Source organism: Acanthisitta chloris, unplaced genomic scaffold, assembly GCF_000695815.1.
Source record: "Acanthisitta chloris isolate BGI_N310 unplaced genomic scaffold, ASM69581v1 scaffold8280, whole genome shotgun sequence".
NCBI classification, from domain to species: Eukaryota; Metazoa; Chordata; class Aves; order Passeriformes; family Acanthisittidae; genus Acanthisitta; species Acanthisitta chloris.
This window is the reverse complement of record NW_008651052.1, coordinates 23,367-37,400: the sequence shown is the minus strand read 5'-3', so window position 1 is coordinate 37,400 and position 14,034 is coordinate 23,367. Positions and strand designations below refer to the sequence as shown.

Here is a 14,034-nt window from a genome sequence, read left to right as displayed (position 1 = left end):
ATCCATCCATCCATCCATCCATCCATCCATCCATCTCACATCCTGTGGATGAAGAAAAATGGAAGCTGAGTAGTGATTTTTTCTGTTGGAGAGCATGCACATTCAGCTCTGCAGGCACCTGGAGGCCTAAATAAAGTGGATGTATCTATTGACCATATCCAGCACATACCAACAGTCCTCTGTGCTGAAATTGGCAGGTATGCTTGTTGGAGAGAGGAAAAAGAGGGAGAACAGGAGCTGACTGATTAGAGCTCTTCTGACTCCTACAGCAGCAGTTTTTTTTCAGCCCTCATGCTCTTCATTATTCCCATTGCACAACATTCATGATTTGATGTGGCAAATGAATTAAAAACTGTGAGGAACAGGCAATAACCAGGATCCTGTTGTTCAGGCTTGGAATGAGAAATGCAAGATAGTGCAAGAGTAACGTGGGGGGCAAGAGAAAGCTAATGTGATAGTGTTCAGTGGAAATGCTCTTGGGTCAAGGACTGATGTGCACAGTAGGCCAGATCTGCTGTCAAAATGCTGTTTGACACCCTCCCTTGTGCTTTATTCCTCTTGCACTAGGGACTGTTTAGACAGTCCACCTTTCTCTGGAAGGTCAGGTTACCTTTGTCCAAGTACAAGCTAATGTAGCAATGCCGTGGTTTAATCTCAGCCAGCAACCAAGAACCACACAGCTGCTTACCTACTCCCCCACCAATGGGGTGGGGGAGAGAATCAGAAGGGTAAAAGCTAGAAAAACTCATGGGTTGAGATAAAGACAGTTGAACAGAGAAGGCAAAAGCTGCACACACATGCAAAGCATAACAAGGAATTAATTCCCTGCTTCCCACAGGCAGGATATGTTCAGCACCTCCAAGAGAGCAGGGCCCCAGCACGTGTAACAATTCCTTACAAAGACAAATGTCATCACTCCAAATGTCACCACCTTCCTCCTTCTTCCTCCCTCTTTATATACTGAGCATGATGTCCTATGGTATGGAATATCCCTTTGGTCAGTTTGGGTCACCTGTCCCAGCTGTGTCTCCTCCCAATCTCCCATGCACCCCCAACTTCCTTGGCAGTGTGGCAGTATGGGAAGCAGTAAAGGCCTTGGCTCTGTGTTCTTGTTTGAAATTTGGTAAAGAGCTGCAAAAAATAGAGAAGTAGAGAGGATGTTGTCCTGGAGGTTACAGGTGAACTATTTAATGATTAAGTGAGGAGGCATGCAGTGTCAGTGTTGAAAATGCATGAAGTGTCTGCAGCTCTGCTGTAGACACTGTGCTCTGTTTTTTTGATGGCATTGGTTTAATGACATAAAATGGTACTATTTTACTGTTGGATCCTCATATACAAATTCCTTTTCCTTGGGTTTTCCTTCTGGCAGATTTGATGAAACCTGCCTTCAGGCACACAGCTAAAAACATGGAGCTCCATCAAGGGTGTCAGTCAGTCACTTGAGGGCTGCATTGCCACATTTTGGGCAACTCAGAAAGAACTGGAATCCTGATTGTTACAGCAGACCTTAATCCAAGCCCAGTCCAAGATTTTGTCTAACACCTTCTAGCCTTGATTAATTGGTAAGCTGTGCCAATCCTATTTCCAAATGATCTTCACACATTATAACCTTGTTTTAAAACCTGCTGGAGCAAAAGAAAGACTACTGACTTCAGCTAAATAATTTCTCGGCTAACTTTTGGTAGCTGGATAGCATCACCCAGAATAATGCCCAGGACTTTGAACTCACAGTTCCCTGTGCTGCCCAAAGCAGTGCTCACCAGTGTGCAGAGGGGACCAGACTTTCTTCTGTGCTGCCCATGAAGGCTGTGTTAGGGCTAGAAGGGGGCAGAGTTAGGATCAGTCAGGGTCTTGTGGAGGAGGCTACAGGATTGACTTTGCTGAACACTCAGAAGTTTGCCATCCTCAGTCAGCCCATAATTTCTTCTGTGACAGCTACCTTTCTTAGAAAAGCAGGTAAAACTCTTGAAGCCTCCTAGAACACCTCCTGGCAGGACATATAAGACAAATGGCAACTCCTCAGGGGTATATACCGGTCACTGCTAGGCTCTTGCGTTTTATTAAATGCATCTTAGAAAGGACCTCTAGTGTAGGTCAGCATTTTATCCATTTTAATCTAACTTTGGCAGCTTACACTCTGCCTTCATGCATTTTTGAATGGTGTTTGCTTCGCTCTGTGACATAGCACCTTGCACAGTGTGGGTCTTACGTTGTGTTTTGGGTTTTGTTTTCCTCTCCGTCCCTCCAAGAACAGTCTTGTACCCTCTACTTCAGATCACATGTCTGGCTCACAATGAACAAAGCATCTGCTTATTCCTCCAAAGCCACAGGATTTTTCTCTAGTTAATATTAATCTCCATAAATCTCTTCAATCTTTTGCTCTTAGAGTTGCATGTATTTCTTCATGTTTCTAATATTCACCTGATTACCATGCTCCTCACTCTATTCTGTGCTGCTTATTGGCTTTGATAAGAGTCATTAAAGGGAAGGATAAGTGAGAGAGAGGCAGAAGGCAGAGTGATTCTAGATTCTGCATATTTATCACTAGGAAGAACCATCTGAGGCTGCTCCCTTTCTTGAGCACATTGGTAGGTTTTGGTGGTCCCTGCAGTGGGCTGCTCTTTCTGGCTTTTAATACTGTTTTTGCTGTGCTTCACATCTATAATTAAGTTTTACTTCTGAACCTCTTCTAGTGCTGCAGTGTCCTATTCTGAAGCCTTCTTGGTTTGGATAATGTGCTGGCTGGGTAATCTTGAGTTGTTTGGGAACAATGGGGGAAGCAGAAGAGAGAAATCCAGCAGGCACCCAGTGGGCAATTCTTTGTGATTTCAGGGCTTCTGCAAGGTAGTTCTGTCCCACGTTTGTGTTTGCCTTTCCTTACCTGATTTTAGAAAATTAAACTACTTGTCTTCTAAATTTCCCACAGGAATTACAGGCCTCTGGCACTTGTCTTCTCACCCCTTCTGTACCATCCTGTGGTGCTTTGAAGGTCCGGGTTACTAATAGCAAGAGTTCAGATTTTGTGTTAAAAATTGACTTCTGTGTGAAGGAGCTTAGGAAACTGCCTGGGATGTCTATGGGAAGTGGATGTGTTGCCAGTCCCTGTGCCTGCATTCTCTTCCTCTACTCACAAATTAGGTCACACTGGTTTCAAATGCACAAAAGTACAGTTAACCACCAACCTATTAACATCAACTTATTGTCAGTTATTTTATGTCAGTTATTAACATTAACTGACAAATATAGGAGCTGGTGGGACTCTGGGCACGTGCTAGTTTTCATCTGGCTCTGAATGTCAAGAAACAACCCTGAAACATAGTGTGGGTTTTGTTTAGTTTCTTTGCTCATCTCAAATTATTCAGGCTTTAACACTGTTGTCAGATCTGATGTATAGCAGAATATCTTATTGCATTTCAGATTTTGATGTCTCAACAAAGTTAACCAGCCAAAAGGATTTTTTTTTCCTCTCTGGAAGTCAAAAAACATGAAGAATAAGGAATGTTTCAGTTTAGGCTTTCCAAGTTTGTCACAACAAACAAGGATAAATGCAGAGCAATGGAGATGAAACAGACTGGACTCTATGTCTAGCTCTTACTTGGCTGATTAAGGATGGTTTCTGGAAGATGTATTTTTACTTTCAGATGCCACAGGTTGAGGATGGAGATCTTGATTTAGAGGTGATGTATAGACACTGGTGCAGATATTGGTATGGGTATGGAACATTCTTCTCCCTGTGGGAGGGAAAGGACTGTGCTAGTGCTAGCAAAACCATGTTCATGTGAACTTGATTCAAGCACCATTCCTCTAAGTGGTGAGAAGATAGGGCTAACTGGTACCTGGCTGAGTGCAGTGACTATCATTTTGTTAGTTTCAGAAGGACCCTCCTGATTTTATTTTTGAGCAAGTGAAGAGAATCAGACCTGATAAACTCAAGTAGCTAGAAAAAGTGCAGGAGGTTGAAATTGAAATTAAGCACTGTGCTTTGAAGCAGAGTTCAGCACTCAGCAGTGACAAGGGCTGGACATTTTGCATGCTGCAGAGCTGGGCAGCTCAATACCCCCAAGAAACATCAGCAGTCCCAGGGGTGAACTATTTGGAGAAACCAGTACTAGTGCAGCAAACAGCACAGGAACACCATGAGCTCTGGGTGATGAGCAACTCTTGAACCAAGATGTTCTTGGTTGTTGTTGCAGTTCTCCTAATGCCCATTGCTGGTAACAGTGAATCCTGTTTCTTCTCAGGTACAGAAGGATTTATGATCCTTGAGCAGTGTGTAACAAACCACAAGAGGTGCTGCGCACAGCCTGAAAACCCCTTGCTGGATCAACACTAAAGTCCCTTGTTAGATCAATTCCAAACCCATTGAATTTAACCTAATTAATGCTTTATTTGGGTCCAGCACCCTTGCAGTAAAGACTGATGTCTGTTTCATTCAAAGTGTTCAAAACAGAATTGTATCTCTTTTGTAACCTTATCAGATTTTGTTTCATAATATTCCTGGTATGTAAATGAGAAATTTTGTTAATCTGTTCAATAACATTTTCCATGTGTATAAAGAGTCGTGAGAACAAAGATGTTTGCTTTGTGATTGAAGGGTACATGGAGGGGAATCTTCACCATCTGCCACTACCAAATTAGTTTTCAAGGGGAAAATAGAAATCCTTCTCATTGGAAGCTATTTTGATCAGCTCTAATAGTAATATTTTATGTAGGATTTCTCTTCCAAAGCACAGTAGAATTTACAAGTAAATTCATCTTTCTAATGCTCTGGTAAGAGGAACATCTGTCTCAAACATTGGGAGGATTGAAGCACTAAGAGTTTTTTAGAAATCTCATATTCATCCTGTAATATTCGTCTGGTGTATGTAATCCTAATATACCAATTGCAGCAGTAAATATTGTGCTATAACCAAACACTGAGCTTCAAAAAAAACCTGTTTAGCTGCAGCTAATGAAAATGTAGTGCCTGGGAACCTGCAATGTTTGTGTTCTGCAGCACCAACCTGCGTTTTACAGAACGTTGAACCAGTAAGACTCAGACTCTGCAACTTCGATGGAATGAAAAAGCCTCAAGCTTTCAACACCTGCCATAGAAATTTAATAAGGACCCTAATAAATGGGTCAGTTTCAACAAACAATTAACTTAACAACTTCATCTGGAAGGCTTAGAGGCCCTGTTTCATAGGAGGTAACTTGAGAGCAGACTCATGTTATACAGTGTAGTTAATGTTTCCTTTAGAAAACCAGAGTTTTTAAGATTGAATATTTCATGTGCTCCAAATTACGTCAAATTGGCGTATGGTACACAACAAAGCCTTCAACCCCTGTATAGATCAAACAGAAAATTTTTATTAATCTTTTCAGCTGTTTGGGGGTTTCTTAAGCACAAGGAAAACAGAATTTGCAGGAATTCAGAAGCTTGTAAAATGGATTTTGTGGGCAGTTTGAATAAAATTATTCCTTACACATTGCTTATGCCATTAAAATTCACACTCCTACAAATATGGAACTTCTTATGTGCAAGTATTCACTGAGCAGTATAGCTGGACTGCACCACATGCACAAGAGGAATGTGTTTTCCTATATGTTGTCTTCTGTTGTGAGCTATTTTTTCATCCTCTTTTGAAAACATATAATAGAGACTAAGTCTCCGAGCATTGATAGTTCAATATATTTAATGTAACTCTTTGTTGAGATGAAACAAAAGTAGATTTAATTGCACTTTTCCCTGCCCTACTTTGCACATTTCATCTTAAACTCTCCAGTTATTTTGCTGTCAGATTCTACCTCCCACCCAGTCTGCCTTGCTCACCCTCTTCTTAGTTTTGTTACAGCACACCTTTAATCATCCTTCCCGTGTCAGATGTGTTGCCTGTGTGTGCTCTTTGGTCTTTGCATCTGAACTTTGTCCCACGTGTCGTGTTTGAACAGTAGAAGGTCTCCCAGACAAGATCTGTGCTTCCTTCGAGTTGTCAATATCTGGTATCTAGAATCAACATCATGTATCTAATGCCTGATCACATACTAGAACTAATGGCAGGGTCTGTATCCAAGTACTCATCTCTATCATCAACACAAATGAGCAATTTGAGGTAAAATCTGTTGTCTAAGGTGTCAGTCTGGCTTCCTTCATGAACACTGTTTGCAGAGCAAGCAGTATCCAGATTTGATAGCATGATACATTGCAATGAGAAATAGGCTGAGTCACAGTGCAGGAACACCAAGAAGCCCAGTTCAACATGCAGTTCTCATTTTCTTAGTGATCTGGAGTTCAAAAGTAGATTGTTCAATGTGTTTTCATTAGAGAGTGACTGATTGCTTAACTGTGTGAAAGGGGGTTTCAGGGTGAGGAAGGTGGAAGGAGAGGAATTTGCGTGTCCCAAGACATAGGGTGTCTGGACCACGTTCCACTTTGGAGTCAGGATGCAGCATTTAATTATCGTACGTTTTCCCGTATATTTTTGTTGTGTAATAAGAAGTGCCATGTTCTCCAGATCAAAGACTTTGGCAAATGCTGGGATACCAGGAGAGCCATGGACATTATGAGCTGATTCTGTGGTGGCCACTGGTCATTGACAAAGTGGATATGGGACAATCCTCCTGGCAAGTTATTGCCTCTGACGCCAAGGGTGGTTAAAGCATCCTCTGTCACAGTTAGGTGCCCAACACCACCATGTCCATCCTGAAAACTTGCTGCATGTTAATAACAGGTATATCTTGTGTCTGTAAAGGTTGTGACTTGTGGTAGAAGCATTTTGTGTGTGTTATAAAACTGGTGCTTAGCAAGATGTCCAGAAGGTAAGCTGCAAGTGGATCTAAGAGCCAGCTTGGCCTGTTGTGAAGGTCTTAACGTCACCTGATGATGGTATCCTAGATGAAATGCTAATAGGTTTGGAAGCAAATTTAAGTGGCCTTCTGCTTTGCTTTGGGAGTAATATCCATCCATGCAAATCGAGCAGTTTTCTGAAGCTATGTAATTACACACTAACAAGGGTTTCACTCAAATCAGCTTCCACATTTCGTAGTTCCTTGATGTGCCCAGCCCCGTGGTGGTGTGCCTCAGAGGATTATTCATAACTGGTTCTGCAACCAGAGAATAAATAATATTTAAAGGCAAATCAATATTTGCTATCTCAAACGTGGTGTTGAACATAGAGCCTGTTGGAGATTGACTTCCTGTAGGTAAGGCAACAATAGTGACCTTTGAGGAGATTTGAGAGAGGAAGAAATGGCATTAATAAATGCCTAAGGAATTTCTAGACTGACGGGGAAGGAAATCGTGCCATGCAGGAAAGTAGCTGAACTCCCTTGTGCATTAGCATCTTAACCTTGACTTTTGCCCAAGTGGTTTTTGAACTAGCTTTGTGTTATTCTTTGCCAAATTAGTTGCCTTTGCTATAGGATTTGATGAAGTAGTATATCTTTGTGAATATTTATTTGCAAACTGACTAGGGTGCAGATACTGTGGCGGAGACAAAATCTGCCACATTCTGTTGTCCTGTCTCTGGGACACAGAGAATTCTGTGGGTTGTACAACAGGTTCATCAGCCTAACAGTGCATGTTTTCCTTCTCTAGGGGTTCCTTCCCCTCTAAATTATTGCAGCTAATGCCTGTCAGTGCCTTATCCATGCACTTTGATATAAATATTGTGCCTCTGCAACATCTTAGACCCTCCTGTGAAGGTGTGTTACAGTTGAGCTTATTAATAGGAAGAATATGGAAGACCCACCAGCTTCTGTGTGGTGGTCAAAATTTCTCTCTGTAGTTTTTCTCTTATGTCAAGGTCTGAGCTGAGCTGAATCAAAAAGGCAATTCCTAACTTTTACTCCCTTCCAGCATTACATCTTTCAATCCAACCCTCACAGCAGACATCCTTCTTTTCCAGCCTAGGATTTGTGTACAGGCCAGCCATATGGTGTGTGTAATTATGATTTTATAATGGAGTTATTGCTCTCTAGCTGCCCAGTAAACACAGTGCAGTTTCAGTAAACTATATACATAAGCATAGGAACTTTAGACTTGAATGATTTTCTTCGCTTTTATACAATAGTAGGTGTGAAGGAGAAAAAAAGATTCTATTTAATTTATGGAAGCTGTATAAAGTTTATAGAGTCTCTACAACCATCTTAAATGAAAAGGTTGTGGAGAAAAGGGGCTGTACTGAAACTGGGAGGTCCACAAAGCTGGAGAAGAATAGTAGTTAAAGGCACACATCAGTAAATACCTGTGCTGAATTTTTCCCAGTTTACTCTGCCATCGAGCATATGGACTGCATTAGGGGTTTGTCTGCCTTAGGGATTTTATAAACATTTCCTCCCCTTTCCTCTTCCTCATCCAGTTGCTATTGCTTTAGACTATTACAGTATCAAATTGTGCCCATTCTGGGGTCATCACTCTTCCTGGAAAGAGGCTGTTTTCCATAGAAATTCACTGATTCATGTCAGATGCCTGTCTATATGTGAAAGTGCTTTCCTCAATGTGCCTTTTTTTTTCTTTTTTTCAGTGTGTGAGCTTCCCAAAGCAGTAATACCAGCTTGGCTCACCCATCCTTTGAGGCATATGTGCAACTCCTGATTTGCATCATGGCAGAATTTCTGCAGGAAAATTAGGAGCCAATGTGTGCTTAGTTTTGTGGATGATCTGTAAATAAACACAGCTTTCTTTGGCGTTCTTATTTGCCCTGAAAATGAAGGTTGCCAAAGTGACTGGTGAAAAACAGGACAAGAAACGAAGCTTCTGGTGATACCAGAAAATATTATTTTTGTTTCTGTGGACCCTTCTGTGTTCCTCTTTGATTTTGGCTGACACTGGGAGTCTGTATATCCAGCCCATTTGATAACATCTCCTTTCCTTCCCAAAGGCTTGCACTGGTGCCCATCCAAGGATTCCTGAGCATTTCAGGCAAGCTCAAGCAATGGCTCTGTTGCCTGCTGCTAGTTCCTTTGCCTGTTCCACCTTCCTCTTTGCACTAACACCTGTGTTTGAACAAAAAGAACTATACCTGGGAACAGTTCTGGTTTAACATTAACCTCTACCCACCCTGAAAGGTTAATTTTAAGCGATCGATTGTGAAAGTTACACCCTGGGTGACACACAGCACTTGTGCTGCTCAGCCCTGGGTGTGGGAGTGCATGGAAAGCCAGTTCTGGGGTCAAGGTGCTGAAGGAAAGCCCAAGAAATATGTGACACATCTCTCAGTTTATTGTACTTTGGGATTTGTAGGTGGTAAATGCTGTGGGTGTTTTACAGATACTGTGGGACTCTAATATAATTTACAGTTTCATTTGCAGAGAGCTGTTTCAAATCTGTGCACATTCTTCTAAGACATTTTAAAAGAAAAGCCAACAGCAATAATTAGTTTGGCATTTTCCATGTTTTCTAAAGCACTTAAGGGGTAATAACTTTTTTTAACCAATCTTACATAAAATCAGGTTTTATGGAATAAGAGAACGTAAAAGGCCCAAACGGGTGTCAGTGACAGATGTACTTCATGCTGACAGCTCTATTCCAATGCATCAAAATAAGGAAAACAATTATATGTATGATTAGAGGCTGCTGACCCTTCAGTTAAAATGATCAAAAAATACAATATTAAAATTTGATTTATGGAAGCTACTGCTTGGCCTATAATCAGTCTGACCAATAAAAACAAACCAGACTTTTACAGAATGTGATTTCCCAGTAGATGGGTTAGCTGTTTTTGTAGGGCTGAAGAAACACGAAATGGTTTTAAAATATATTTGATATGCTCTATGAGTAAATTGAAATACAGCATATAACTACTTTTAATGGGTTTTGTTCATAAATTGCCAGATTTCCTTAATGCAAGTGAAACTTGAGAACCACTTGAGAATAATTGTCTTTAAAATGAAATATTAGTTTGACAGTCTACTTCATTTATATTAAATATATATGGTTTACTTTTTTATATTAGAAGGTAAATGAAAGCTGGTCAGTAATATGACTCCCCTTACACTTTTGCCGTAGTTCACTATGGAAATGGGTTCAGGAAATGGCAGATGTGATTAAAAACTCTTCAGCTGGCCCAGGAGCTGTTTGTACAGCACCTAGCACACAGCACTCCTGGCAAGGAATGAGCACTCCTTGTCGTACTGCAGTATAAATAAAATGATTCTTCAATGTAGGGACTTGGAATTTTGAGTTTAAATGCACTAGTTAGGGGACTGGGAAAAACAGATTTGATGAGGCTTTTTCGTTCCTAAGAATGAAGACAAAATTGTTGTGTTGATCCTGTTTGCTTGTGCACGTCAGCCCAATTTGCATGAGGGTGTCAGAGCAATAATCCTACAAATTGACACAGAAGGGTCAGACTGCCTGCTGACATCACTGGAGAGCTGTGCACAGCACATAAATGTTCACCTCTCATAAGCTGAACACTGAAGATTGCAAAACTAAGAGACATTCCTTCCTCCTGCCTTTAGAATGCATCTACAAGTGTATAGTTCATGTCTGGACAAAGAAATTGAATAAAACACCAATAGCTCAACCTTGTATCTCCTGGTTTGGAATATATTTGTTTTATTCACAGGCTCTTGTGAATTTTGACTGTTTAGTGCATCAGTTTCTGAAATTTCCTAGCAGCTTTCCCTCTTCTGGAAACTTAAGTGCTGTTTTTTGTTTCTGATGTTTCTAGTGGAACGGGAGAATGTACAGAAGAGGACCTTTACCAGATGGATAAACCTTCATTTGGGAAAGGTAAGACTGACAAACACTCTTGATATTGGGACACAGCCGTAGACAGTTTGCAGTTAATTCCTTTTAAAGTAGTTAAGATTTGGAAACAAAGTTGACTTCTGTACCTATGGGGATGTTTGGAGGAGAATGAGGGGAAGCTCAAAGCATGTTTCTGGGTAATTAAAATTCATTTTGAAGCACAGTGAATGCTTGGCTGGCTTTAATTCAGCTCAGGTGCATTTCAGTCTTTAATGCTACTGGCTGTTACCATGAGGGTAGAATTTTCCCCTAGAATGTGCTCACATAAAATCAGATGTGGTTGAGGGTGCTCTGAGGTGATGATGTCTGTGTTCTTGCCTGGACTGGAAGTAAGAACATCTGAGGCATTAGGGTCAAAGACAGATGTTCTTCAGAACCTGTCTTCATCCCAGATCTGAGGACAGAAAACATTAATTCCTTGTCAGTCATGTTGAGGCTGGGGGGGCAGTATGATGGGATCTTCATGTACTCACTTAAATCATTTAATCACTTAAATAATTTCTTTAAGATATAGTTTTTAATCACACTATAATATGGCTATTAACTCTAATTTACTGTTCAATAAGCATCTCTATATGTGATACCTCTCCTGAGCAGTCTGCCATGCACAGAATGTTTTTCTTGCTATTGATAATATTACTGAGACAGCAGCAGTGGTTAGTGCAGGATCAAGGAATGAGACCAACGTCCTGATCTAAGTGAAGTCCTAACTTGAGCTGGTGTTTGAGCTTCACAAAGCTGTAGTATCTGTGGCTGAATTTCAAAAAGTACACACTGGGACTAAGTTTAGCCAAAGCTCATTCTCAGTTTAGCTGCTGTAGCTCTTGGGAAGTGATTGCATTTCAGACACCTAAAGGAAAGGGGTTTTAGAAGAAAGGCATCACAATATACAGTTGCTGAAGTCCACTACTCTGCAGCGAGTGTTGCTGAGGGCATAAAGGGATCCTCTTAACTCTCACTGGAAAATCAGAATAAGGCTACTTGGAAATGTTTTGACTAGCAATTGCTCTCAAAGGCCTCAGAACGAAGACAGTGTTATGTGATGCCTTTGTGAATCAGGCACTAGGGCTTTAAACTAACTGCAGTTTTGGAAGTTGTCAAAAAGAGTTGTCAAATATGTTACTGTAGAGAAGGTCTTTGATTCAGAGAAGGAATTATATCACAAAAAAGGCTGTTAATTCTGCTGTGCCAAGCATATGATGTCTTAGAACCTTTGTGGGCAGGTCAGCCTTCTCTGGAGTGTATACAAATTTTCTTCCTCTTTGATTCAACAAAAAAAGTGCTTTTCTGGAGAAAAGGCAAAAGACTTGTTCTATATGAATGTTTTTCCTGGAAGTGGCATAATAAATATACCCATGAGAGCTTCACTAAAGCTGTCTCTAATTACAGGTGATTCCCTGAGGACACTCACTGAGAAAAGTGGCTCTGCCTTTATCCTCAAAGAAGCACTTCTTGCAGAGTGGCTGCTTTCTTTCAGAGGCAGCAATGAAGTCTTCTTGCACTTCTCCAGGAAACTTGTGGTGTGGTGTATCTCCTTGTGGAGCAGACCATGCCACTTGGGTTATCTTTTGAGAGGATCTGGCTCTGCTGGTCAGAGGATAATTGGGAATAGTTTGCATCTTCTGGGTTGTTCTTCCCTTAAGTACTGAGAGAATAGAAAAGGTTTTGGTTTGAGACTTTCAGATAGGTAATTTTGAAATGAATGATAATTTGCTTTCTTTCACAGAGGATTGTTAGTACTCTTGACTAGATGAAAGACCAGTAAGGAAAATGTGTGGTCCCAGTTTGCCAGGAGCAGTGCTTCATCAAACAGGAGTGTGTTGCCCAACCAAAGATAAAAAGATTGGGCTCTTTAGGGGCACGTGAGTGAGTGACACCTGAAGAGAGTGTAATTGCTGCAGCTAGGACTACCCCTAAGGGCTGAGCTGGCTTGGCTGTGTGTCTCACAGCATACACATCATCCAACACCTCAGTGAAGTGAGGAGATGGTTCCCTTTGGAGGAGTTTGCCGAGAAGAGAGAGACACAATACGAGAAGCTGCTACTTAAAGTACTCACAAAATGCTGGGAAATAGAGTGGCATCACCAGAAAACTTGCAGAGGAGACAGGACATTGTGGCCAGGTGGATCACAGGCTTATTTCTGCATAAAGTGGGATTTGCTTCTGCTGGACATGTCTTAGTCTGAGAGATCAGCACCCAACCCTGGGATGGTCACTTCCTAGACAGAGTATTTAGGGTTAGATTCTGTTATGGGAAATCTGGAGTAAGTCCTTGTCTGATCTCAATTACTTGAATACTATATCTCAGTTGTAGCTCTGACATTCCTAGGACAGAGTTGCCACTGAAGTGAAGAATAGTCAGCTCTCTTCCTGCAGGCAATGATTTACTTCTGGTATCTCTGTCTTGTAAAATTCTCCTTCTGACTCTCTGAAATCATGGTGACTTCCCAAGCAGTACTGTTTTAAAAGCTACCTGGTGTCTTTTCTTCACAGTGCAAGCCACCTTTGAAAGTGAAAGACTTGTTTATTGACATACAAGATGGCAAAATCTTGATGGCACTCCTGGAAGTCCTGTCGGGACAAAAACTGGTATGTACAGAGAGGGAGCTCAGTATGTTACAAGCAACAATGTATGGACACCCAAGGAATGAGGGTGAATTTGGTCCCAGGTCTTGGGTATAGGAATAAGAATTTCAGCAACTTTGTTGTAATTTCCTTATGTTACAGGCTGCTGTCCCGAGCTGTAACTTAAATTTCAAGGAAACACAACAGAATGAGGTGTAAATGGTGTGTGATCAGTGTTAATGTTCCTACCCCTGAGGTTTTTTTAAAGCTTTAATACATTAATGCTCACATAGTCCATTTGGAGATCACCCAAGTCACATTACCAAGAAAACACATATTTGCTCTATTATTCCTTTAATCCATAAGTTCTGTTTCTGTTTTTCCTAGGATCATTATGACACTCAGTAGGTCTACTGATGCTTGCTGTAGGTGTGAGCTTAGCTCTGGATCCTTGCACAGGTTTTGTTAGTCTTACTAACATGGTCTGCATCAGCAGGGCAAATCCTTACTAATCAGAACCTTTTTCTCTACTCCTTTCTTTGTAAGAGCTGTGTAAAGTTCCATATACCAGGAATGGAACACCCAGTGCAAATATCAATGCCCAGCTGACCTTAATGTTTTCTTTTTCCATCAATCTTGTCATCAAGAACTCTCCTCTGTGTGGGTATCACACTTGGCTAAGAGGAGCAGCCTGTTCTGCGGATGCACTTGTGATCACCAGGTGATGCTCTGTA

General features: G+C 41.1%; 1 protein-coding gene across 1 annotated transcript in view; it reads left to right on the top strand.

Annotated features, from left to right (window-relative positions):
• Positions 1-10,655: 10,655 nt before the first annotated feature.
• CLMN (calmin (calponin-like, transmembrane)) overlaps positions 10,656-14,034 on the top strand; it is a gene marked incomplete at its 5' end in the record, with an annotated part of 19,874 nt that continues 16,495 nt past the window's right edge. The window contains 2 exons of the mRNA XM_009071494.1: positions 10,656-10,717; positions 13,229-13,324. Coding sequence (XP_009069742.1) covers positions 10,656-10,717; positions 13,229-13,324 — 158 coding nt within the window. The remainder of the gene's footprint in view (positions 10,718-13,228; positions 13,325-14,034) is intronic.